Source organism: Glycine soja, chromosome 2 (assembly GCF_004193775.1).
Source record: "Glycine soja cultivar W05 chromosome 2, ASM419377v2, whole genome shotgun sequence".
NCBI lineage: Eukaryota > Viridiplantae > Streptophyta > Magnoliopsida > Fabales > Fabaceae > Glycine > Glycine soja.
In genome coordinates, this window is record NC_041003.1 from 49,589,551 (window position 1) to 49,616,145 (window position 26,595).

At 34.6% G+C, this 26,595-nt stretch overlaps 4 protein-coding genes across 5 annotated transcripts; 2 read left to right on the forward strand and 2 right to left on the reverse strand.

The window, feature by feature from the left end:
* Positions 1–1,008: 1,008 nt before the first annotated feature.
* On the forward strand, positions 1,009–4,095 carry LOC114402837 (zinc finger CCCH domain-containing protein 29-like). Its single transcript, XM_028365528.1, has 2 exons — positions 1,009–1,163; positions 1,602–4,095. Exon 2 carries the CDS (start codon positions 1,617–1,619, stop codon positions 3,588–3,590), a length of 1,974 nt encoding a protein of 657 aa, XP_028221329.1. The 5' UTR covers positions 1,009–1,163; positions 1,602–1,616; the 3' UTR covers positions 3,591–4,095.
* A 4,731-nt stretch (positions 4,096–8,826) lies between these two features.
* Positions 8,827–10,936, reverse strand: LOC114402846 (chloroplastic import inner membrane translocase subunit TIM22-2-like). The gene is made up of 5 exons (XM_028365535.1): positions 10,629–10,936; positions 10,060–10,124; positions 9,884–9,956; positions 9,747–9,800; positions 8,827–9,341 (listed from the first exon to the last, which is right to left on the reverse strand). Exons 1-5 carry the CDS (start codon positions 10,900–10,902, stop codon positions 9,094–9,096), a joined length of 714 nt encoding a protein of 237 aa, XP_028221336.1. The 5' UTR covers positions 10,903–10,936; the 3' UTR covers positions 8,827–9,093.
* Positions 10,937–12,233: 1,297 nt separating this feature from the next.
* On the reverse strand, positions 12,234–18,247 carry LOC114402856 (kinesin-like protein KIN-12F). Of its 2 annotated transcripts, none has more exons than XM_028365550.1 (16): positions 17,822–18,247; positions 17,541–17,678; positions 17,161–17,244; positions 16,924–17,049; positions 16,762–16,821; positions 16,622–16,675; positions 16,419–16,511; positions 16,220–16,315; positions 15,925–16,073; positions 15,455–15,604; positions 15,229–15,358; positions 14,104–15,132; positions 13,911–14,009; positions 13,714–13,830; positions 12,825–13,616; positions 12,234–12,701 (listed from the first exon to the last, which is right to left on the reverse strand). In XM_028365550.1, exons 1-16 carry the CDS (start codon positions 18,107–18,109, stop codon positions 12,459–12,461), a joined length of 3,648 nt encoding a protein of 1,215 aa, XP_028221351.1. In that variant the 5' UTR covers positions 18,110–18,247; the 3' UTR covers positions 12,234–12,458. The 2 variants fall into 2 exon arrangements, with proteins under 2 accessions (XP_028221351.1, XP_028221345.1); XM_028365544.1 differs by having other exon boundaries at positions 14,095–15,132.
* A 5,354-nt stretch (positions 18,248–23,601) lies between these two features.
* On the forward strand, positions 23,602–26,193 carry LOC114402873. The gene is made up of 2 exons (XM_028365558.1): positions 23,602–24,033; positions 24,752–26,193. The coding sequence occupies exon 2, from the start codon at positions 24,791–24,793 to the stop codon at positions 25,946–25,948; it is 1,158 nt and encodes a 385-aa protein (XP_028221359.1). The 5' UTR covers positions 23,602–24,033; positions 24,752–24,790; the 3' UTR covers positions 25,949–26,193.
* The last annotated feature ends 402 nt before the right edge of the window (positions 26,194–26,595 follow it).

A 26,595-nucleotide genomic window follows, 5' to 3' on the forward strand; every position in this document is an offset into this window, starting at 1 on the left:
TTTTACCATCAATATTTTAAGATGTATTTTCATTTATCATTTATTTTTATGTTATATTATTTATTTTAACAAAATATAGTTTTTAAAATCACATTATTTATTTTTATCACAACAGTATTTGATAAAATATTTAACTTTTACGCAAAAAGCAAATGCTTAAAATTAATTAAGAAAACAAAATTATAATTATCTAAAAATATACTTTTGTCTACTAAATAAAAATTTATGTAAATATATTATTTGATGTCAGATAACTTTATTATCATATATAGTCATTGCACAAGATCCTTTAATTAATATAAATATTCAATGATAAGTGAATAGTCGTGAGATGGACAACAGAATTCATGATCATGAACATACTCTTTAATTCATTAACATTCTTGGAATAATATAATTGGCTAGATTATAAAGATTCCTTTTTGTTTTTTGTTTAAAGAGATGATAAAAGATTCTGCATGTGCAAATATTGAAAAGAGTGTATGAGATAAATGTGTTTGAAAATGATTGCCCGCCGCGCCTAAAATCACAACACTATTTGCATCTTCTTCTTCTTCAAACCTTGTGCTTCTAACGGGCCGAAATGGATGTATTCATATTCATGATTTTGAGCAAAAAACCAAAACCAAAAAGACAATAAAACAAAGAAGAAGAAATACCATAGAATTGTCTCTAATAAAAGGTAGTAGTATTTCTTCTGTTTTGCTAAAAGAAAGAACAAAAAGGAAGTTACAGAGCCAGTAAGTAAGTAAGTAAGTAAGGAGTGAAGAACTCCACGTGAGGTCCACCCGAATGCATTTGAGTGGCATTTGCATTTGCATTTGCATTTAGGAAGAAGATAGACAGTGACATTAAGCAAACGCTGCCCGTGGGGCCCCAAGCTTTAGCATTGAATAATTGACTTTGACCAAAGAGAAGAGAGAAGAAAGAAGGAGGAAGAAAAGTCACAGTTTCCTCCCTTCTTCCTTTCCAATAGTAATAGCTGTTGCTAACAATAAAAAGGGTCACCCACACAACCACTTTCTCCCTCATCATCGCTCGCTCAATCGAGGTCTTCTCGATTTCCTTCTCTACAACACAACACAACACAACACAACACAACGCTCTCTTCTCTTCTCTTGCAACCAAATTACAACTTGTTCCACTCTCTACTACTCTATAAGGTAAGCCTTTCTTTTCCTTCTTTCACTCACTCATACATAAAAACTTTTCATCTTCGCTTCTTTTCGGTGGCTCTTCTTCTGGGTAGATCCAAGTTTCAAACTTTCTTTGGTTTTGGATTTTGGCCCCGACCCACCCTTTCTTCCTTTTAGTTACTTTCTTTATTTCTCTCTTGTTAAGGTCAGTTGTTGTCTTGGATAGGATTAGTTATGGATCGATCTAACCTTTCTTGGTAAAATTGGTATAACACGTTTTATGGTGGGCCGTTGCTTAGCTTGGTACCTTTAAGGATTTGGAAGAAAAAAAATGAACTAGGGTTGTTAGGAAAACTCTGTTTGTTTCTAAATTGGAGGTTTAATCGTTTTTCTTATTCTGTGTGAATAATGATAAATTATAAATTGAAAGTCTTATTAAGATTATGTTGTCTTTATTCTCTGTAGGATTTGATTTGGGACATGTGCAGTGATTCAAAAAGTAAACTACTTTCTTCCCCAACCCTCGTCATGGAGGATGGTCTCTACAACAACTCGGTTTTGCTTGAATTGTCTGCATCTGATGATTTTGAAGCTTTCAAAAGAGAGGTGGATGAAAAGGGCTTAGATGTGAACGAGGCAGGCTTATGGTATGGTAGAAGAATTGGGTCAAAGAAGATGGGATCTGAAACCAGGACCCCTCTCATGATTGCTTCTTTGTTTGGAAGCGCTAAGGTGCTCAATTGTATTCTTCTTGAGAAGAAAGGAGGAGGTGTTGATGTGAACAGGGTCTGTGGTTCTGATAGGGCCACAGCTCTACATTGTGCGGTTGCCGGGGGCTCTGAATCCTCACTTGAGATTGTCAAGCTCTTGCTTGATGCTGGGGCTGATGCCGAGTGCCTTGATGCCAGTGGCAACAAGCCGGTCAATCTGATTGCTCCTGCCTTTGATTCTTTGTCAAAATCGCGAAGGAAGGCCATGGAGATGTTCCTCAGGGGTGGTGGGGAAAGAGACGATGAACTCATGAGCCAGGAGATTCAAGAGAGAAAAGAAGCAATTAGTGATAATAAGAAAGAATACCCTGTTGATATATCACTGCCAGACATAAACAACGGTGTATATGGAACAGATGATTTTAGGATGTACAACTTCAAGGTGAAGCCTTGCTCAAGGGCTTACTCCCATGACTGGACCGAGTGTCCATTCGTTCACCCAGGGGAGAACGCTAGGAGGAGAGACCCACGGAAATACCCTTACAGCTGTGTTCCTTGCCCAGAGTTCCGCAAAGGGACCTGCCAGAAGGGTGATTCCTGTGAGTATGCTCATGGTGTTTTTGAGTCCTGGCTGCATCCTGCCCAATACCGGACAAGGCTTTGCAAGGATGAGACTGGCTGCGCTAGAAAAGTCTGCTTCTTTGCCCACAAACCTGAAGAGCTACGCCCTGTCTATGCTTCCACTGGCTCGGCTATGCCATCACCAAAATCATATTCAGCTAGTGGACTTGACATGACTGCCATGAGTCCATTGGCTCTAAGTTCCACATCTTTGCCTATGCCCACCGTTTCAACCCCACCCATGTCTCCCTTGACAGCTTCATCTCCCAAGAGTGGAAGCTTGTGGCAGAACAAAATTAACCTTACTCCTCCATCGTTGCAGCTTCCTGGTAGCCGACTGAAGGCTGCTCTGAGTGCCAGGGATCTGGAGATGGAGATGGAACTGCTCGGTCTAGAAAGCCCTGCCCGCCACCACCACCACCAACAACAACAACAACAACAACTGATTGAAGAGATTGCTAGGATCTCTTCCCCTTCTTTCCGGAGCAAGGAATTCAATAGGATTGGTGATTTGAATCCTACTAACCTTGATGACCTGTTATTAGCATCTGCCGACCCTTCTGTATTATCTCAACTACAAAGTGGGCTTCAGATGCGGCAAAGCATGAACAACCACCTCCGTGCGAGTTATCCATCCAACGTCCCTTCCTCTCCTGTGAGGAAGCCCTCATCTTTTGGGTTTGACTCATCAGCTGCTGTGGCAACTGCAATGATGAATTCCAGGTCCGCCGCGTTTGCAAAGCGAAGCCAAAGTTTCATCGATCGTGGAGCTGCTGCAACCCACCACCATCTTGGGGGGATGTCTTCCCCTTCCAACCCTTCCTGCAGGGTGTCCTCTACCCTTTCAGGTTGGAGTTCCCCTACCGGGAAACTGGATTGGGGCGTAAATGGAGATGAGCTGAACAAGCTGAGGAAATCTGCTTCCTTTGGTTTCAGAAACAGTGGGGTAACTGCATCATCATCATCATCCCCCATAGCACAGCCAGAATTTGGCACCGAGCAGGATGTCTCGTGGGTTCATTCATTGGTTAAAGATGTTCCCTCCGAGAGGTCTGAGAAGCAACAATATGATCATCTCAGCAAAGAGATGCTTCTTTCACCATGGGTAGAAGCAACAATATGATCTTCTTCAGTAAAGAGATGCTGCTTTCACCATGGGTGGAGCAGCTGTATATAGAGCAGAAGCAAATGGTAGCATGAGCAGCAAGGGCTGCTGCCATGACAATGCTTCTTGGTTATTCTGACATAGTTTGTTTATTTATTTATTTAATTATTTTATTCATTTTGAACTGCTTCTACTATCCACAACATTACACAATATTATAGTTAGGGATAGGATGAGATATGATATTGCAAAGAACAAAGTTCAGGTTAATCCAGAGATTTGAACGGAGAGTTCCAACTTCTAGGTCAGGGAAGACTTGGAGAAACGTTGAACGAAGAAGGATGCTGAATTTTATTTTATTTTATTGTATAATAGTATAATTTATTCCCCCCTTTTCTCTACGGGTGGATGGATGTATTTTCTCTAGCAAGTGGACCTCAAAGTATTTGCCATTGATTAAGCAGCACAATTCTTTTTTATATAAAAATTATTATGCCATTTTATCAATGCTTATCCTTTTTTACAAGTTCTTTCAAGGGAATTTCTTCTGTGACTGCTTATTGCTTATTCTTTCCGATTTAAGAATACTTTATTCCTTGAGGTTTAGCCGCCGCTTATTCATCTCGGCTTTTTATATTAAAGTTATAAACACAGTCATACGTGTAAGAAAAAGAAAAAATTGCTGTTATACTGCTTTTGTTGTCCTTGTACGTGTGACATTTTTTTTCCTCTTCATGTTCTTGAGGGTTTCTTTAAGAGGAGTTTTAACACATTTGTCTTTCACTTTCTCCCCCTTAAATACAAAGAGACTTCAGCCTTTTTATGGGCCCAGTAATAACCTGTTTTCCCCCCAACTAGAACACAATAAATAAACTTAGCTACTTGGATAAGTTAATGACCATTTCAACAACAAAAAAGACTAGTTAATGACCCTTTGAAAATTCAGTCAAACATGATGGCTCTTGTTTTTCCTGTCAGGAGTTAAAGGAAAAACTAGAAGTAAACCGACAAAATATGAGCTGACTTGTATTGTTCCTATTTTAAAAAAATAATACTGAGTGAAGAAACTCCAGAAGATTACTTTATATAAAGAACTTTGAATGTTTTTTTTTTTCCGAAGGGAAAAACTCATAGAAAGCCTCACAAGAAAAGAGAATGAAAAAGGATTGAAACACATTGTAAAAGATCAACCCTATGGGTTACATGTATTCCATAGGTGTTAAAAATTGCAATTATCAGTACAGATAAGATATTTACAGGTTTTATAAAAGTCATCGATGACGGCTCAATAAAGAAAAAGGAAAGAGGGTTGGAAAAAATAAATGGTGTGAAATAAGTCTGCTTTAGATTTATTATGTATAAAAATCACTCCCATTAAATATACAAGACTTTATTTATGTCTGCCATTATTATAGATATAGATTACAACTTTGAAATGAAGGCAATGTCGGGAAACATTGTCATCCAGATTATAGGGTTATGTGGCGGACAGACGATTCAATGGTCCCTATAGATATTAGGTAGTCGAGTCCTTCAGAGAATGAGTTGGTTTGGGAGTTCAGCAACCCACGTGCTCAAGGATAATGTTTAAGGCACATTAGTAAAATAGGCAAAAAAAAAAAACAATAAAAAAATGTATCAAGAACATTTTATATAAATTTGATATGAAATAAACTCTGACATGATCGGCATAAAGTATACGTTATGTATAGTCGTTAAATTTTATGCAAATTTGTGCTGCAAGATGTTAATATAATAAAAATCAAGAGATAAATAATTGAATATGCTCCTATCGTCACAATTTGTGAGTTATCTTCTATCTAAACTGAACTTATTTCAGGAAGTATAATGCCAAATGAACGAAAATTGTATAAATACAAATATACCGCACTATTAAATTTTAACTTCTATAAACAAATGTGAAGTTAACTTACATAAATCTAGAGATATGTTATGGTGAATTTCTGTGTTGTTTCTCTAGCACAAAACTTTTTAAAACAAAATCATAGCATATTAGATCTGCCCATGGCATCAGTTAAGTTCTTAAAAATTGTATCTTCGTAATTCTCTCTCAAATGAAACATGGCCATATTTCATCAATAAATAACTGTTAACATTTTGTTTTGAGAAAAAATATTGATATTTCACATTCTATTCATTTTTTATTTAAAGAATTCTCGATTTACCTTCACATGCTTTATGCAGCAGCAGCAGCATGCAACTTGTTGAGGCTTATTATTATTATTATTATTATATACAAAATTATGCGCTGTACACAATAATTAAATTACACTAATATCTGTGTCACAAAAATAAAATAATGGGAGAAAAAACACTGCAAGAAGCCTGAACAAACTAGACCTGTCTTTCAATTCATTTTGCTTTGGAGATAGACTTGTTGTAGCATCTACTGAAGCTGCAAGAACTTCATCATGGAATCCTACAAGAATTAATTTGGAAGCTGATGTTGGAAACCAAAGTTCTAACTATATATTAATGAGACAATAGATATAATTTTCTCAAACATTTTTAATTTGTAGAGAGGCTGATCACATTCAGCAACGGCCAGGTGTAGGTTGTCCCAGGCTCTCTTTTATAGCAGCCCTCAAATTTAATTTCATTTAATTTGTCATAAGAAGCTTTGCTATATATGCTGAAACATTTTATTCTATATATACTTTGAATATGAACAATAGTGCTCTAAATGGTGGGTGGGGTTAAGAATTGAAGACTAATTGCTCAATATACATTTATGGCCAGAAAAGGGAGGAATGATGAAGTCACCAGAACTCATTTTCACAGTTCAACAGTGATATGCAAGCAGTTTCATTCCCGTTGACCTATAAAACAAGATAGCATGAGTTTGATTACAAAACCAAAAGAACCTTGAACTTACTTGAATTGTAGGAACACTAGGAATTATGCATGAAACATGTTTTCTTGCACTTTCTGAGCCAAATCCTTTGAAGAATCCAAAACACATAAAAGCAGAACTATTGATGTTAATTGTGGATTATCATGAACTGACTCTCACAAAATCTTAAGCTGCTAGATGAAAACTCACCCAAATGGTCTAACACACCCTCACACAAAAACCATTATTTGAAGCATGGATATGCACTAGCTCCCCTACGTGGTGCGGGAACTCAATTTTTCTGACTAATTACATTCCCTTCCCCTTAAAATGATCAAATTACACTGTCCTTCCCTCTATTTTTAAAAATTACACTCCCCTCCCTTTTGATAAAAGTATACTACACTTCATTTTGATGTTAACAAAACCTCTTAGTGATAGTGATCGGTGAATAACTATGATGAGCTTTTCAGGGACATTTTTCCTCTCTAAATTTCAGTCTCACTGAATTAATTTTAAACATCAATTGATTTTTATAACTATAGTATAGACTTTAGGAATTTAGAAGATGAAATGAAATTTTAAACACCGCTACTGTTGGTTTTGGAACTTAATCCAGAATCTTAATTTCATCTTTTAGAGTCCCAAAGTCAATAATAAGGATTCAAAAGTAGTTGAAGATGTTGAGAGTCACAGAGTAAAAAAAAACACCCATAAGAAGCTCATTCACATTAAAATAGATTAAAGTGTGTCATATATTAATTTATTAAAGGCAAGGTAGTGCAATATTATATTCATCTCCTAGACCTAGTGACGGGCATAATTTACCTTTTTTATTTAAATTATTTAGAATTAGAATAATGAGAGCATCAAGGATCGAACTTCTAGAGGATTTGACACTCTATATGAATGGATTTTCCCTAAAATTAAAGCTGTAAGGTGAAAGTTCATAAACAGCTTTATATCTAACATGAATTATTCAGTGTAATCAGTTATATCATGTTATATTTCAGGAGTTGTTCTAGTAACTGGTACAAGGAATGAAAGGTAGGTAGTTATTCTGGAAGATTGGTGATTCTAGCATGAAAATAACAGTAACAAAATCTTATCCCACTAGGTAGGTGAAAAGGAGGAAACAGAATAAACTGGAAATTTTTTTTTTTTTTTTTGACACAGGAAATTTTTGTTGTTAATTGTTTCCAAACGAGAGTTTAGTTTACTATATATATATCTCCTATAAATAATGTGCATTGAAATTGCATTTGATTTTACGCTGGGTATCTATTGCAACAAAGTGTGCATCCCTTTGTCATAACATAGACTAGCCCCATTCCAGGATTGTCAGAAATATCAGATACAGATTCCAGTCTGTCTGATTCATAGAAACAACTGCCGATCGAACAAGTGTTAGATTCAGTTTTCGTAACTGTGACATATTTGAATATATTGTAGGTGTCAAAGGTTAAGGATATTTTCATCAAATAATTATGAGGGGAGGGGATGCCAATCGCAAAGCTCTTGAGGTAAAAAGACTGCGACACATTTGAATTTTTGTTTCATGAATACTGATAGGAGAAAATCAATAAAAAAAGAAAGATCTTCATAAAATAAAATTAATTTATGCATAAATTAAAAAATATTCTTTTTTTTGGAAAGAAGTTAATTCTTTTAGAAGAAAACTAATATAAAAATTTTGCAAATTAGTTTAGAAAAAAGTTTATTTCATTTTTCTTTCTTATTGTCTTTTCCTAACAAAAAAAAAAGTGCATAGAAATCTTTTTCTATACAAACCCAAAGTTACCATATAGTAATGTTATAATGTAGCTCGGATATATAACTCTTATTAACGGATGGAGTAAAAAAGAATTGAAGACCGCAATGAAATAAGTTGATAGAAATTTCTTCAAATAAACTCTCGAACATGATGACACCTTTTTCTTATCATTTTAACATTAGCTTACGTAATGTACGAATTTGATGCTAACGCACTTGCTATACTAGAGAAGCAGAAGCTGGACGAATTTTGAGCAAACAGTGTCAAGTTAGGTTTTACAGAGGAAACAACTTAAGTGGTTATTTAATTGCAGCGTAGCTATTCCACTGAGCACATGTAGTTGACACTATTAATTAGATTTGAATTATCTACATTTCAATCGCGTTAACAGGTTGAATTCGTACCAAGTTTGATAAGCTATGGGCTGACATCAGAATAAATGGATATTCAAGTCAAGGACCCAATGAATGCTCTTGAAGTATACTTCCAACCAAAATTAGAAAGATAATTTTCTAATTAAAAACGGTAAATCTGTAAACGTAATCAGAAGCATTCCAGAATAGCAGAGTTTAGCTTTCAAACAAAAATCGCTGCCACCCGATACTAACAGTGTTTAGGATAGTAAGTGCACGGGTCAAGCTAAATCAATCATCATTCAATAGGCCGTCCAAGTTCAACAAACCACCAAGAAAGAACATGGTAGAATTAAGATGCCATATTGGAACTCAGAAGCAAGTAAACAACCCATGTCCTTGGACAATTTGATGTCACCCTTAATTAAGTTCATCAAAAAGAAATGTTGACAAACGATACAAGGAGCCTAAAAGTTAAAATGGCAAAGGGTGCACATCTTATCTACAGATGCTAGAAAATCGTGATATCCTAATTTCTTATCAAGATGTAGGATAAGGTCCCTTGCTGCGCTTCTTCAAAGACTCGGAGAAAAAGGAGAAGGCATCTTTTAGTTCGTCTGGAAGAGAGAGTTGAAGGGGGAGTACCAAGGGAGGACATGCATTGTGTTGCACAGTTTTTTTCCAGGACATGGGAACTGCAAGTGCTGGTTGCTGCTTGTTTAGCCCTTCCATGATAAAAGAAAATGCCCCAAAAGTGAGACAGCTCTGCAGAAGAGCTTGTGGTGCACCTGTAAAACCCTAGAATATAAGTCCTAATAACAAAACAAGTACACAGAATGAAATTTACATGTGTATTTAGCTGAACAATGAATTGTTGAATTTTAACAATAGCAATGATTGGAAGCCATTCTGAGTCAGCAAAATTTCCCCCCTCCTCCATTTAAGGTGATGGTTTGGGAATGGAGACAGAGGATTCCAGAGTAATACATCTCAAGAAACAAATTACCACACTGATTATGGACAAAATTATCTTTGCATTTTAGATCATATGACTATGCTTTTAAAGAGAGATCAAGAATGCCAATAGGGCCTATTCAGAATAGTCAGATTGGCAAGTCCTTTATCCTAATTCTTTCTTATAGATTTCAAAAAGAGGGCAAACCCATCAATTTGAATAAATAAATAAGAGATACCTGGAAAACTTAGAGCAAGACCAGTGCAACATCCAGCAACACCCGCATTAATGACTGCAAATGCAAAAGAATTCACATTACCAGAGGAAGATCACTTAAAAGCAAAAGTGACAAATTTTACAACTAAATATTCATACCATCATCTTTTCCTCTAAGCCTTTTCAAGATGCAAACAACCAAACTATGAACTCCAGACAAAACTGCAAATGTCTAATGACATAAAGAACAACACAATTACTTACAATCTAAATTAAAGCAAAAAAATAATGTAAAACAAGCAGGGGAAAAAAAGGCAGCGAGATTCTCAATGTACCTTTGCATAAGACCCTGCTTCTACAAAGGATCCTTTAAAACCTTTCTTCTTAAACAATCCAGCACCTGAAACACACCATAATATTCATCCTTAAGCAAAATCAAAAAAATACAAGTGACAAATGACAATTAAGCCATCAAAAGTCAAATTTCTCAGAGGTTTTTTTCACTAAAAAAAGTCCTCGTGCCAGCTTATTTTTCACTCAAATACACACTGCACATAACTAACCTACATTATTAACGAGAAAACGAAACTAAATAATTGAATTTAACCTAACACCAGACACGTGCTCATGTAAACCGAGTCAAACACATTCACTTCTCAGTTACACTAACCTAAGCAGCAATCGTGTTGTCACTACAAATCACCGCTAAAAAGGATCAACCGATAATTCAAAAACCAATCCATACAACGAAGAACAATTCAAGCACTGTATCCACAACACACTATCGACAGAAACAGTGAATCTTCGATTAAAAGTTGAGCGAAGAAATTAGGCTAAACAAACGGTAATTAGTCTATGAAACGACGGCGTAATGTGATAATACAGAGAGAAGAGAAGAGAGAACCGTATCCAAAGACGGAGCCCATGAGAGCGCCGCCGGCGGAGTCGGTGGCGAAGCGAAGGAGGCAAACGGCGGGAGCGGCGGGGACGAGGGCGTTGGGAGGACTGGAATTGGGAGCAGTGTCGGAATCTTGAGGCTGAGTGGTAGCGTCAGAATCCGGCGTCGCCATAGATGAAGAAGATGTTGAACCTCTCCTTCTGTGTCTTCTTCCTCTTTGCTTTTCTTCTCTTCTTGATTCTTTTGGGTGGGAGTGAGTGATGTTATCCCTTCGCAACATCCTCCACCACGTCGTCGTTTTACCCCTTCCACCGTTTTCATTCTTCTTTAAGTTTTAACCATAAACTAATACTATTTTGAGTTTAAAATATTCCAAAATTAAGTTATTTTCACTTAGAAAAAGTTATTTTAACCAAATATTTTTTTTATTATGATATTGATATGAAATAATTCAATCAAAGAGTAATAATGACAAATATTTATCGGATTGTAAGCGTATATAATTTCTGATATTTTCCTTTCTCCTCCACACACATACACAAAATATATACTACCACTTTTATGGGGGCTTCTCTTTAATTTCGTATTTTGTAGAAACAAATAACATAAGAAAAGAAATAACAAGAAAACACACTAAGAATTTATTAGAGGAATATATCACTCAATATTTTTAATTTTTTTTTTCTCTTGATGCATACAAAGTGTTTTGAGAGTTTTGTATCTTTACAAGAATTTATAAAAAAAAATTTATAAGAAAGAATAATTTGCGTAGATAGTTTTTTTTGTTTCTTCAAAGCTTTTTTTATGTGTTGTCTCACAACCGTTGGATTTTTTCACTCTAATCTTTGTCTGAAGTCTTAATCCGTTAGAGCATTTGATGTCTGCATTAAATGCACGTCTATTTTTCATACAAAAGTGTTCAACATAAAAATTTACGCAAATTCTTAGTTTGCTTTCTTGTTATTTTTTATAAACAAGATCAACATGATTGTGGACTTTATTTATTTTTCATTAAACTTTGACAAATCTTAGGAAGATATTTTTTTTCAGACATAAATGTATTTTGAATTAAGATATTTTTAAATATATTGAAAATATCAATTCAAATTGTTGAAAGGATATTTGTCAAACCCTATGTCTAGAATTGAAAGCTTGACATAATCACACTATCGTTAACTAATTATTTAAAAATATTTAGATATTAAATGCATAATTTATATTGAATAAGTCTCTTTGTTGATCATAGAAGACAGAAATGATTTATATAACTAATGTGTGTTTAACCGAGATTTTGTTATGAAAAGCTTTTTTTTCGTGTTTCAAAAGCTTTTATTTTCACATTTTATCTTTAACAATTAGTTATTTAAAATATAAAACTAATTAGCACGAAAAAAAACTCCATTCCCTTGCCTAAAATATACTCATTGTCAATATAACAAAAAACATTAAATACTATTTTTTATCCTTAACTTCATAGCCTTCACAATATTTAAAAGTTTACCATATTTGTGAGTTGTCTTGTTTTTTGGGTACAGATTTATCCTACTATCCGTTCTAAACAATATTTGCTCATAAAAAATTCTGTAGCTTCTTCTGCATTTACCAGAAAAATTCAAGCGGTAAAGAACAAATAATTCGATGTTATTACAAACAGAATAGACTTGGAACTCCACACAGCTTAAAAAATAGAATGAATTTTAAAACAATACAAAGAATAATATAAATGGGTGTATGAATAGATTACTTATTGATCCAAGAAGGATCTGATGCTAGGCAAACTGTTGGAAGTTTGATTGTTAAACTCATCAATTGTTAATCAATCCAACAAATGTCGAATTAATAATGCTGTTGATAGATTGCTCCAAACTCTACTCTCCATGCCTGATCATCACGGGAAGTTGCATCCTTGTGAACAACATCAGAATCCTCTCTAATTAGTGGCTGCAGTGCAGACTCTGGTAATTTGCTCTCTGCAAGGTACTGCTTCATGGTAATAATCTCCATCTTGTGTTTTCTTTTCAGCTTATCCATTTGCTTTTTTAGCTTTTCATTATCTTGTTGCACTTTTGTGAAATTCTCCTGTATAAGAAATATAAAAATCAAGAGAAAAATTAGAATTGTCCGAAATTCTCCTATCTATTGATATTAGTTAGGGTTGCGTTAATAAGATAATGCATTTGAAAAAATTGATGGGATTTTTACCTCTGTAACAGACACTGCATGCTCAGCTTCTCTTAGTCTGACAAGTAGTTCTCCAGCAGCATGAACAGCTTCTGCAGTTTCTCTAAGTTGAATCTTGAGATTCATGTTCTCCTTTTTCAAGAATTTTGCTTCCCTTTCTCTCTCCACCCTCAATGCAGAAAGCTCAGCAGCAAGAGATTTGGCAAAGCGAGCATGACCCCGTTTTCCAGCCTTTGCCGCTGCTTTCTTCACCTCTGCTACGCCTTCCATTATAGCATTGTGCTTTGCAACCAAATCATTATATTTTTCTTGGAGGTCGGCATAGTGTTCCACCATTCTACCATGTCCAAGAATCGCTCTTTTTAGTGCATCGTCTAACTCTTCAGTGCACTTCTTCTCTAAACTCAGCTCCATCTCTACCCTCTCTGCCCTCTGGCGGATGGACTCAAGATCAACTCTTAGTTCATCAGTAAGACAAATCCATTCACTTTCCATTTCTGTCCATCTCTCCCTCTCTTTCTCTAGCTCATCTCCACCATTATCAAGAGAAAATACACCACTTTTTCGGAGTTGAATGGATCTTGACATTAATGATAAGGATGATCTTAGTTTGTCGGTGGACTTTTTAACTGGTGCATCACTACATAATTGCAGCCTGCTTCTTAGATTCTGGATCTCCTTAAGAAGTTCTTCCTTCTCAGCTGCATTGAAAGAGCTGTCTCTTTGAGTTACTTCTTCCTGGACTTCTTTAATTTCACAATTTTCCTCTATAATATCTGGTAAATGCCTGTCTAAGGAAGTTCCCCTTGGAAGCTGCAAACAATATAAAAGGTACGTTGTTAAAAGGGCCAGTTTGAAACATTCAAATGGATAGGACTTTATATTGTAAATTACAAAACCAACAGTTGACCTTGTCTTCATCTTTCAATGAGTTATACTCTTCTTCATGCCTAGTCTGTTTATTGCTTTCTGGATCATACACAATGATGGAAGATTTTACTTCCATTTCTCCTTTCAATTTCTCCACCTGGACAAACCAAACTAAATTGTCAGTAATGTAAAATTCACACCACAGACATAATTCATGAGGGACATGACTCTTTATACCAATTGATTTAGTTCTTCAATTCTAGCAGCTTGCTCCTTGCAAACATTCTCAAGTTCCTTTTCTCTCGTGATTGCTTTTTCCATTATACTCTGTAAATCCTTTAAGCAAAAAAAAGAAAAAGATAAATGAGTTTTACAAGAAAACTAAACACAGAACTTTCTGGAAATCGTCTACAAGACATACTTTTGGAACCTTATCTGTTAGTCCATCTGGATTTTCTGCTTCAGCTGTTTCAACCCTAGACTTTATGCTATCTTGAACCTCTGTAGAATCCTGATCGTATATTCTTTTGAGGCAAGATTCACAAAGCAAGCTAGCAGTTCTTTCGTCGACAGAATATTTCTTCTTTTGCATTATTTGATCACAAGAATCATCCTTATCTTCTGGACAAGGTGTCAAGGTTAAGCACTCAAAAGAGAAGGAAGCTGAAGATTTGTTTAATGCTGAGTTGCGCTGGTGATAATCAATTATCTGCAATCCCCTCTGAAGGCTTGCTGCCAAGGATTGGGTAGGACCTTGAAAAACCTTGCTTGACCGTAGTGACGATCGCATCTGCTCACCCTCTTTAAATGATTGCTTTAATATATCATTACTGGAACTCATATTCTCCTCTGCCATATTGTTCCAACTTCCAAGACAACTTTGTGAATAAGCCACACTTTTCCTATGGACATTCTTGATTTTTGGAGACTCAGACAACTGTGGTTCTCCAAGTATTGGAGACCGACTACATGAGCTAACTGAAATGCTATCTCTGAATGTAGATTTAATTGTCCTTGAGGCATTAGCCGTGCATGCAAAGTCATCTGCTGATGTATACAATGTGGTAGTTGATCCCTCACTTTCCTCGAGACATAGCTTACTCATTGCTTCTCTATAACATACTTCCTCTTTTTCAATTTCATCACCACTGGTCATATCTGTGTCACAATTTTCAGCAACAGAATAATACTGGACACAATCTTCACTGACAGATATGTTTTTAGGGTTCTCTTCACATGAATGGTACAATTCATCAATCTGCTGGCGTAATTGCCTTATGTCTTCCTCATCCACATTTACCTCTTCATCAGCGTCATTATCAATGCAAGGTAGGAGCAGAGAGCGGTTTAAGCTGACTCGCAACTGATTAAGGCTGTCACGTACATTACGTACCTGGAGGTATCCATTTTTACTCCCATCTGAGCTATGAACCTCAGCCTTTGCTCTAATAAGTTCTTCCTGCACCAAAGCAAACACACATAATTCTTTGATGCCAGATCTGTATCAACCATTTATTAAAAACTATGTCACTAAAGTCCTGAAGATAAATAATACCTTCAGTTGCCGGATTTTATCACTTAAATCATTAACATCATCCTCCTTTATTTCATTGATAACAGGTTCATTTTTAATGGTTCTTACTCGCTGTCCAAACCTGAGAGTGCGCAGCGTTTCACCATTATTCCTACAATCAACAAATACAATCTTTACCACTAGAAACAAAATATAAGATGTCAGACACACAAATGAATAAGTAATGCTCCTTGGTCCAGGTAAATACTTGTTATCTGGGGAGATGGAACAGATTAATGAGAGTTTGGCATTTCCACCAAGTGATTCTTGTAGTAAACATGTTAAACAGGAATTCCTGTTTGAAATTTCTTCTGCTTTTCCTGAGTGAGTTTCTTTAGTCAGGGCATCTACTAAGTGCCTACACAGCAGTGAAATAAAATGGTGGTCACAAAGAAGTAAAATAAGGACAAGATAACTTCACCCATTAAATAAATAAATAAGACCAAGATATTGCTTTCAACCAACACTAGATGCGGCACAGAAGAGACAATACGGGAGCAATAAACAGTTAAAATCGCAAATAACAAATAAAAAATATTAAATAGCATGAGGCAGGAATGAAAATCAAGAGAAGCCACGTATGTGTTGCAAGGACAATTTTAATATATATATATATTGGGATAACTAAAAAACTACAAACTTTAGACATTGGTATTTAGTCGTGACATGACATCTTACCCAAGCTGAGATAAGGATTTCTTTACATTCTTGTTTTCCTTTAGACATTGCTTGCCTGCATCCTCAACTTTGTTCCTGTCCTGTCCAGCAAGATCAATAAGGCTAATTCTGCTAGATTTTGAACTACTGAAACCATTTGATGATATTCCCTGCAGCACCAGTCAAAGAAAACCAGAGGTAGCAATTAACTAAGAGAAAATTAACAATATAAATCTGTCTCAAACTTAAATAAGAAAAAAGAAGGGTGTTTGTCTTCCGTAGCTAGTTGCATTAAGTACAATTATAGCGGCAATACCTTGCACCAAGATTCAATCACAAAAGTGAAAATTATATGTGATCTAGAGCTCTTAGAATTTAAGCTTGTTGCTCCAACTTTTCTGCTTGAAAGGCCCTACAGCATATAAAGACCTAATTAGCTAAGCTGATAAAGTATAAATAGCATGTAGACATCTAATATTCAACATATATTTTTTTAATGCTTCCGTAGTCCCTACCTTAACCAAAATTTGTGTTACATCATCATAGCTAGTGACATATTCCTCAGTCAGATTCTCTATATACAATGCATTTTTGGAATCATCTTTCATCTGTAATAATTTGGACCAGCCATAATAAGCATGCAGCAATGGAAAACTAGTGTATTAGTCAATAATGTTTTTATGATAAATTGTAGCACAAACGGATGGCATATGCATGCCTCAAGGTTCCGCTGGGTTGGATCAAGTAAATCCCCAATTTGTTCGTTGTATATCTGTTTCAAACAACAGAAGAAAATGAAACAAGATCATTATCATGTAAGCAAGGAAGCCAAAATGGGAAGTTTTATAAAAAAATTACCTCAAGAAAAGAACATCGACATTGATAGTTGAATTGTTTCCCCTCAGATACATGCTGCTCCTAATATAGTAATATAGTAATTGAAAACAATAAAAAAAGAGTCAAAAGTCAAAAACATTATAGAAAATAGATATAGTGGTTAAAGCAGGAAGTAAAACATACCTTCTCAAGCTCAGAAAACAACATTTGGAAGATCCGAGGAACAATTCCCTTGTGACTGTGGGGCGAGGGCTCCTCAAACATGGCACTTGGGGGACCCCACATTGTATAAGTCTTTCCACTTCCAGACTAGCCAAGAATTAAAAGAAAATTAAAAAAATATCATTTAATAGTCAATCTAGAATGCCATAATTTTTTTCACTAAAAGGTTAAAATAATGTAGCACACATCAATTAGTACCTGGCCATATGACAGAATTGAAGTGTTGTAACCAGCTAAAGCACTTTTAACCAAGGGGACACCCACTGACTGAAAAATATCTTCCTGAAAAAAACAGCAGCTTATATAAATCGCACTTATCTTTTCTTACGAGTATGAAGCAGCAACTTAGAAGCAAAGGAAATGAACTACCAGTTGTTTCATTCACAAAAGCAAGTCATATAAATAGTAAGTACTTACCTTGATCCTATCATGGATAATTATTGAAAGATAAAAGATACTGGTTGTTCATTCATAAAAACAAGTCATATAAATAGTAAGTACTTAACTTAATCCTATCACTGAAAATTAGTGACAGATGAAAAAATTACACAAATAGCACAACGAAGTGAAGTTTTTACCTGATTGGTGTTCGAATCGAAAACTGAATCAAATGTAAATTGCCTATCCCCAACACACAAGGTGTTAGAAGAAACCTTCTTAACGGTTCGATCTCCATCTATTCCATTGTTATTGGTAGGTCTGATTCGCACTACAACCTGTTTCAAAACAATATTATTATAATTTATAATAAGCGAAAAAAAAGCAGAAATTTTTGCACATACCCATCTTCAGGTTCACAGATTACAAATTCAATGTTAAAAAAAATAAGCCAAAAAGAGAAAAAAAAATTGGCTCTTACCTTGACTGATGGGTCGGATTCAAGAGGGGATTTCGATTGTTTGAGGTGGTTCTGAGAAATTGAGGTTTTTGAGTGTGATTGTTTGGTTGTGGAAGGCAACAACGATTGTTCATGGTTGATCAGGATGTTGGGATCGGTGGGAGGAGTGTTCTCTGCATCTGAATTTCGGATGTTAGGGTTTGAAGTGGGTTTTTGTTTGGAAGAGAGTGATCTGGGAAGAAATTTTTTGAGGGATGGGGATGAAATGGTGCCAGAGAAACGAGTCTCTGCGTTACTGCTTTGCCTCATGGTTATGGTTTCGCAGAGCAAGCAAATAATCTAGCAATGAAGCTATACAGAGAGAGAGAGTTAGAGAGGGAGAGAGAGAGAGAGATAGAGAAGTTTTGGATTCAAACGTTGGTAGAGTGAAGACAGAGAAGAGAAGCAAGTTTTTGAATTGAGGAGGTTTAGATAACCGTTGGAAAAAGGATAGTAGCGAATGAAATGACCAAATTGTCCTTTCTTCTTTCCTAAAGACAAATAATTTAAATTGAGCTTTTGTTGTGACTATGATTTTTATATTCCTATGTTTTTTATCTTCTTTTTTCCCTCTCTTTGGATATTATAAGGATAAAACATCTCAATTATACAATTTAGCTGCAATTGAAAGAACTCTGCAAATGGAATAATTCTTTTTTAAAAAATGGGATAGTTTTTGAAAAAATTCTCAATTAAGGGTAAGTCAAATTTTATGAATACGACTTTACTATGGAAAAAAAATTCAGAAGTAGTAAATATACATATGACTTCTAACTTAAAGTTGTCGAGAAACCACAATTTATCCCTCATTGAGAAATTTTTTAAAAAATTACCTCATTTGGTAATTTAAAAAAAAAATCCCCATTTGATAAAAGGGCATATATTGGGTGTCAAAGTATTATTTTCCTACCGAAATTTACCCAATCACGAAATCACTTTTTTTTTTTCTATTTTTCTCTTTCACTTGGTGATTAATAGCATTTGGGATGTGCATTTATCATTTTTCATAATATATATATATATATATATATATATATATATATATATATATATATATATATGGGAGTAGGTAGTTACCGCCGGTGAGGCATGAATATGTGTTCGTTAGAACTTAATTTGATTGAAAATGATAATGGAAAATGAACATTATTTCAATGCATCCTGACTTATATATGATTTCAAATTTTCAAAAACAATATCAAAGATTTTCCCACACTAGCTCGAGTTTTAGTTTCCACCGTCAACAATTTCCTTATGATAAGAATCATGGTTAGCGCCGAAATTGATAGCATATCTTCTGCCATTTAGTGCATTTTTTTATTTATTTTTACAATAGAATACTAGTATTATTCAACTGCATCTTTAGAAATATGAATGTCCAACTGATAAGGGACTTCATCTACGCCATTGGTCTTCAAAAACTGCTTTGAAGGGGTCATTGGAAACCTAAAGCCTCTCCTATTTCCATTATGGTTTCTAGCCACCAACCCCCATCTTTGTGCATTCCGTTGTCCCTATTTTACTCCAGAGACAATCCACTTATGAACTAGTAGAAGGATTATTCAGATCATGTCTCCACTTAGCCACTACATAACCACACTTAAACAATAATATTTTTCTTCTGAATTTTATGTACCCACCATTGATACAAATCTTTTTGTCACCTCAAAATATCGAAAAAGAAGGAAATTACAAGCTTGTCCTCCTCCATACATATATTTCAATTCTCTCACGAGACAATAGTAATCGTAGTTTAATAATTACTTGATTAGCTTTCCAGAAGCTTATATCTTTTTTCTTGAAATGGTACAACTGATCACTATTAATAATTGACTGCGCCATTTGTTCTTATATGCAATGCAACAGCGAAATGCAAAAATCAAAAGTCTCACACGGTACCCACATGTCCTTCCAATCTAAAAAATTCAAAGAATTGAAGATATTGAAATCTATTATATTATTTTAGTATTTATACTAGCTTTATTGGTCAATAATTTTCATTAAGGTGTCTAATATCTGAAAGTTTTGTACGCAAATTGCGGCATCCATATACCGACTATATATATGTCAAGGATGAAAAAAGGGTATTTGATGAGCAAAAGTAGAAAGGCACATGAAAGCACTCCAATGCACATCCTTCCTTATCGATCCAAAAGAGAAAGAGAAAGGCAAGAAGAAACGACAGAGGGGAAGAGCATACAGGTTTCCATCTTTATTATTATTATTATAGGGGACTTGGGATTCTTTCAAGTCACGCGTCACATTAAGGAAATCAAGGGAAAATAATTCATTCGGTGAAGGCCACGACTAGTTAACAGTAGTGGGTCACATCTGATTCTAGAACTATAATGAATGAAATTTGATAAATTTCAAGAGACATTCTCCAATAATAGACGGTATAGTAGTCCTGTCAAAGGTACAATTAATTATGATAGTTTGATGAAAATTTGGTAATTTTTCACACCAATAAAATTATATTGTTATTAGCTAACTTTAGAAGAAGATTCAAACAATGTAACAAAAAAAACGAAGAAGATTCAAACATGCATGATAAGCATCTAACTTTTAAAGATCATCACAGTATTCTGGAAATTGTCTTTTAAAAGATATATCGCTAAAGGAAAAACTAAATACTAAAGTATTTTATGTGAGATTTACCCGTCTCATAATATCCAAGTCTGTATTATAATATTATTTTTTAGAGTTAATGTCTTAAAGATTAGCACTATGAAACTTCACTTTAAAGTTAAATGTTTGATTTTGGCAAAAAAAAAGTCATTTAATTTAAATATTATAACAACTTGTGATTAAGTTTGATTTGGAGTATTGTTCAAAACAAGGAGGTGTTCAAATATCATAATCCTATTAAAAAAATAAATCAAGTTAAATGTTATTTTGGCAACCACATCATAGACGGTATTTTCAAAAATATTGTCGACTAACTTTAATGCTATATTAATTGATAAGGAAATAAAACTAAATAGTTAAATACTCCAGTCAAAATTCCATATTAGTCAGTGTGGGACTTACACACCCATAACACCCGGACCATTATCGAAACATCAAGGTTTCAGTTGCAATATATATGCTATTAAGAATGCTTTTATATAATAAGTAAATACGATATAAGTAACAAACTGATGAAACATAATTTCTTAAGTTGTTTTACAGAAACGTATTCACGCCATTTAACTTCTCGTTCAAAGACACAATTGAGGGTTGTTGAATAGTAAATTAGTTGTTGTCTGGCTCCAAGTCTTTTTTTCTTTTAATGTGATACCTCTAATAAGTCATTTTGAGTTGATGAACAAAGCAGAAGACCACGTACACCATGATTAATCTTTGCAAAATACATCGGGGAAGCATATGCCATGGGAGCCATGAAGGGCAAATTTCTAGAACTAAAGTGCAAAAGCTCTTTCTCATAAGTGGGCGACCGTTGGTATCATGCGAGGAAATCTCTCATGTTCTAGACTCCTTAGATAAACATCAATGCACTTCTTGCACAGGATTTTTTATTATCAAATTTGACTTCGTATTTTTCTTCACATAAAAAAATGACACAGGAAGAGAAACACCAACAATGTTAAATTGCTTTTATGTGATTATACATTATACATGAAAAGAAAGAGGATTAACTGATTATTACTTGATATATATATATATATATATATGTAGTTGTAGCTCTATATAGCCATCAAATTCAAATCTTCTGAGATGAAGAGTAGGAAATCTCCCGGGCAAACTCAGATCCTGAGTCCTCCAAGAACATCAGATAAATTCGGAAAAAACATACACAAAAAAATTAATTATTTCTTTCAAAATTTATAATGAAAGTTTAGAAAGGGATATGTAACATGCAGAGAGAGAACATCACTGACAACAAGAAACTAATTTGAAGTCCTGCATTGCATTTTTTTAACAATGACAACAATGAAATTCAAACCTAAGATTTTATTCAAGCAACCCTAACCCCACCACAAGGCGTTGCATGATTGTTTGATTTCAATTCCTATGTTACGTGATATGTTCTGTAGGTTAGATTCAAAACATCACCGCAGTACATGGCGCTACCTAAAAGACTAAATAACAACCAGTAAATGTATATTCGGGTTGAGAAAGGTGATAAATTATATTTTGAATTCTTATATGTACACACGTTATCTTAAATGAGATTGTCTAGAAAGAATATATATTGGAAAAAAATAACATTGATAAACTATAGGTTAAACATATTTTTGGTCTTTGTAAAATGATAAATCTTGATTTTAGTTTTAGTGGAAAAAAATTGATTTTTTCATCTCAAATATCTAAAACAATTACTATTTTTTATTCCTATTATCATGTGACATTTGTCAACTATTCATATGTTTCACAACAAGTAACTATTTCAAGTGAACCCTACTGTGTGGTATAGCTTGTCAACATGTGGCCGGCACTTTTAAAATTACTTTTAGATACCTAAAACAATGTTATTTATTTATTTTTAAAAAAATAAAAAAGGTTAAGTGAATATCGAAGTGACAGCTACTAGTTTGTGATACTATATGTGAGCATGTGACATTTCTAAAATTATTTTTAGATTCTCAGAATAAATGTTATTTTTAAAATAAACATTAAGAACTTATAAGAACTTAAAATAACAATTTCATACCAATGGGAGTTGAGTGAAGTGAAAGGAACTCATTCTCACAAACGGATAAACTAAGGTTCAAATTTATACTAAAAGAGATATTTACATTTAGTGTTTGTTAGTGTTCCAAACAAAATTACCTCTAAAAAGATATTTATGAAGAAGAAGAAAAAACAATGATTTCACGTTAAGGAATGATATATGAAAAAAAAAATCTTTTTAACAAAAACCAAAATCAAAATTTACTGTTTTTATAAAGATCAAAACAATAATTTCATATTTTAAAGGAACATATGTACACAAATTAAAGATTTTTTTAATAAAATCTAAAATTAATAGTAACTCATTTTATAAGGACTAAATTATATTTAAGTTGAAATTACAACATGAAAAAGATTGTACAGAATGAAAAGTAAACTATTCTCTTATAAAAAAAATTCATAAAATTATGTGAAAGCAACACAAAAGAAATGAATTGATACATAAATATTTTAACTTAAGCAATGATAATTTTTTTCAATTATTATCGTTAGAATCTTTGATTTCTTGATGAATCTTATTCTTATAAATTTTGATCATTTGAATTGATTATAAAATTATTCTGAAAATAAAAGATGATGAGAATATATATAGAAGTAATTTTATGTTCTTTCAAATATTTAAACTTAGGAATATTTTTCTTGTCAGATAAGATGAATTAGTTAAGTGGCAAGACACTAATATCTCTTCGAATCTTAATTATATTTAAAGTTTTTTTTTATTTCTTCTCAAGTTTTTTTTTCCATAAACTTAATGTAAGTTTGTAGATGAGTTACATTCATTAGATATACAAAACTATCTTAAATATTATATAGTTCAAAGAAAATTATCTCTTAAGTTTATTAATTATTATAAAATTATCTTAAAAATTATATAAATAATGATTTATAATTGAATAAGAGGTATTAAATTTATATTGCATGACCATCAAACTTTAATTTAGAAAGAAAATAAAGAAGAAGAGGACAGAATTGCACTCACTCAAAGTAGTAGGTGGGGAATGAAAGTGAAGTGTGGAGCAGAAAAAGAAGAAAGAAAAGTCATAAGCAGCATACCCCACCTCCAACTGCAAAATGCACACAACTCCCTTCTCATTGGTCTGTCTCAGCCAGTCGCGCGGGGCTGCTGCATCCCCCTTCCGTTTCCATACCTTATCCCTTCTCTCTCTCTATCCCCACACACAACATTTCCAATGAATGAGTTGAGTGCCCTCTCTGTATGTAGTATCTTCACCACCTTATTAATTACTCATATATATATATATACTCTTAACATACATACTCCAAATACACACAACAAAATCATAAACAACACTGCAGGCACCTTTAGATTTTTATTTTCTTCACTGTTCACACACGATTTCCTCCTTTCACATTATCCTTTACCTTTTTTTAAACAAGCCAGCCCAGCTTGCTTCTGTTCCTTCTCTTCTAACCAGTATCACCTACACGGTGTGTGTGTCCCTTCATCCTGGAAATTAGAGCCACAAACATAACACATTCCGCTTTGACTTTGGAGGCAGGTATGTGAAACCACGACAACTTAATCATCTCTTTGTTTTTTTTGTTTGTTTATTTCCTTTTTCTCTCTGAATTCTTTTGTGTTTCTATTTTTGCTTTAACTGTTTCCCTCCCTTGGATTCCGGTGGTAGTTTTTCTGAATAGAGCAGCAGAAAAATAAAACTAGTAGCTTTATTAGAATCTGGTCAAATCTTGTTGATAGTTTTTAAGTTTTGGCCGGTTCTGGGTATCTTAGTATTTCTCTAGAAAGTGAAAAGTTTAAATTTTGAAGCTGGGTTTCTGGTTCCTGGGAATTCATTTTATTCTACTTGGGTTTCGTGGACCTTGATTCTCAATTCCGTGTTTGTCTGCTCTGAGCTATAAAAGTTAAGGTTTGAACTGGGGTTGCTGTTTCTGAATTGCCTTCTTTCCTGTTAGTTAACAACTCACATGACAGCCCTTAGGAGGAATTCAAATTGAAGCTTCCTACTTCTCTTTCACATTTGGGAGCTGAGTGTTGCCTTTCCTTTTTCTATTTTTATGTACTTCACAATTCACATACTAGAAATTTTCTCTGTTTTGGATCTGCCTAGGCTGTTACGTGAAACTTGTAAGGAAGTATTTTCAAGCCGTGTTTTAGCAGTTATGGTCTTGGAATAGTGAATTTTGAGTTCTTCTTGTTCCTGTTTGAAGTTTGGTTTGAAGCTTTGCTTAACATAAAGTCACTTGAATTTGTTGAAGGTTTTTGTGCTTTGTCTGGTTCCCAATCACCGTGATATCATGGAATCCCCACAATCTGTTGTGTCACCATTCAAGAGGTCTGTCTTGGGTGATGCAGAGAAGTATAGGTCTGATGTTCTGTCTAAGGACATTGAAGTCAATGGAAAGGAAGGTGCCGTGTGTAATGTGGAGGAATTCATTGGTGTTGTTGATGTTTACATTCATCAGGCCAGGGACATTCATAACATCTGCATATACCACAAGCAAGATGTTTATGCTAAGATTTGTTTGACTAGTAATCCTGAGAATACTGTCTCTACCAAGACCATCAATGGAGGAGGAAGGAACCCCGTGTTTAATGAGAATCTTAGTCTAAGCGTTAGGACTGTTGATTCTGTAGTCAAATGTGAAATTTGGATGCTGAGCAGGGTGAAGAATTATCTTGAAGATCAGTTGCTTGGTTTTGCTTTGGTGCCTTTGTCTGAAGTACTGGTGAAGAAGGATGGCAAACTAGAGAAAGAGTTCTCTCTTTCTTCAACTGATCTATTCCATTCTCCAGCCGGTTATGTTCAATTGTCTCTTGCTTACACTGGTGCTTCGCCTGATGTTATGGCAATTTCTTCAATGCCTACCACCGAGAAGGACTCCGAATCATGCGAGTCACTGGTCAGAGATTTGGACAAAATCGAATTCCCGGATCCAAAAATTGTAAATGAAGACCACTTGATGGTTTCGGAATACTTCGGCATTCCATGTGAGGAGAGCCAGTGTTCTGATAGCTTGACCACTACTGATACTGAAAATCTTAGTTCTGAAGCAGGTGTTCAGCTTGTGGAGAGCTTCTCAGCATGCAGTGTTAGCAGTGTGTCAACAAATGGGGTTTCATCTCCTTCAGTGGCTGCAAGCTCAGACTCGTCTCCCAATGAGGAAACCAAAGAGAAAAATGTGGATGTCAAAGATGGTGAGACTGATTCCTCGTTCCCTAAACCTCTTGTGACTGTTAACATCGAGCCGGAGCCGAATGTGGTGCAGCAGGATTTTGTAGACATGTACATGAAAAGCATGCAGCAATTCACCGAGTCATTGGCAAAAATGAAGCTTCCTGTGGACTTTGAAAGTGGACCAACTAGTTCAGGAAACTCTAGCTCTGAACACAAGCTACAGACACCAAAGAGCACTAACTCCCGTGTGTTTTATGGCAGCAGGGCTTTCTTCTGAACTTTTTGATCAAGGGAATACTTTCAGGTGACTTAGATTTTAGAATAAAAAAAAAAAAACAAAAAATTGATATCAGTATGAAATGAAATAATGCACTGTCCAGTGGGATTCTCAGCTTCTGTACTTGTTGATCTGTTATGGGTAACAGGGAATCTTAACTTTGTACTCTCACAGGCTTGGTCCTATCTTAACTGCTACATGAACTTTTTTCTGTCTTAATCTTATTATTTTCTGGTGTTTCTTTTTGTTTTGGATGTCAATATTTTGTGAAAGCGGTTTTCACCTATCAAAAGGTTCATGTTGTGCATAATCACTAGTGGTACTAATATGGTCCCCACGTTCACATGGCGAATACTGAAGTTGATTTTGCTTTCTTCTTCTATTTCACACGAACAAGAGTACCGTACAACATCATTAATCTGTTTTTCTTTTTCTTTATCATCAAGTATCTTGATTTGGGCCTTACAAATAAAACGTACATTCTTGTATTTCCAAGCTCAACAACTTTGGATTTTTGGGATGATTCGTAAAATTTGAGGTTTTGTACTGTATAAAAATTGTTATATACGATATGGATCCTCTAGTTCATAAGTGAAGTACAGGTGATTCAGTTTAAATCCAATGACTTTGACTAGCAACACACATTT

Excerpts from the sequence above, each read along its gene's own strand:
- LOC114402837 (XM_028365528.1), top strand. The coding sequence starts at position 1,617 with ATGTGCAGTGATTCAAAAAGTAAACTACTTTCTTCCCCAACCCTCGTC.
- LOC114402846 (XM_028365535.1), bottom strand. The coding sequence starts at position 10,902 with ATGTTGCGAAGGGATAACATCACTCACTCCCACCCAAAAGAATCAAGA. Across the intron at positions 10,125-10,628 it reads GGGCTCCGTCTTTGGATACG|GTGCTGGATTGTTTAAGAAG; the intron begins GTTCTCTCTTCT and ends GGTGTGTTTCAG. Across the intron at positions 9,957-10,059 it reads AAGCAGGGTCTTATGCAAAG|ACATTTGCAGTTTTGTCTGG; the intron begins GTACATTGAGAA and ends TTATGTCATTAG.
- LOC114402856 (XM_028365544.1), bottom strand. The coding sequence starts at position 18,109 with ATGAGGCAAAGCAGTAACGCAGAGACTCGTTTCTCTGGCACCATTTCA. Across the intron at positions 16,822-16,923 it reads TGTTTTCTGAGCTTGAGAAG|GAGCAGCATGTATCTGAGGG; the intron begins GTATGTTTTACT and ends TTACTATATTAG. Across the intron at positions 15,605-15,924 it reads AAATCCTTATCTCAGCTTGG|GCACTTAGTAGATGCCCTGA; the intron begins GTAAGATGTCAT and ends ACTGCTGTGTAG.
- LOC114402873 (XM_028365558.1), top strand. The coding sequence starts at position 24,791 with ATGGAATCCCCACAATCTGTTGTGTCACCATTCAAGAGGTCTGTCTTG.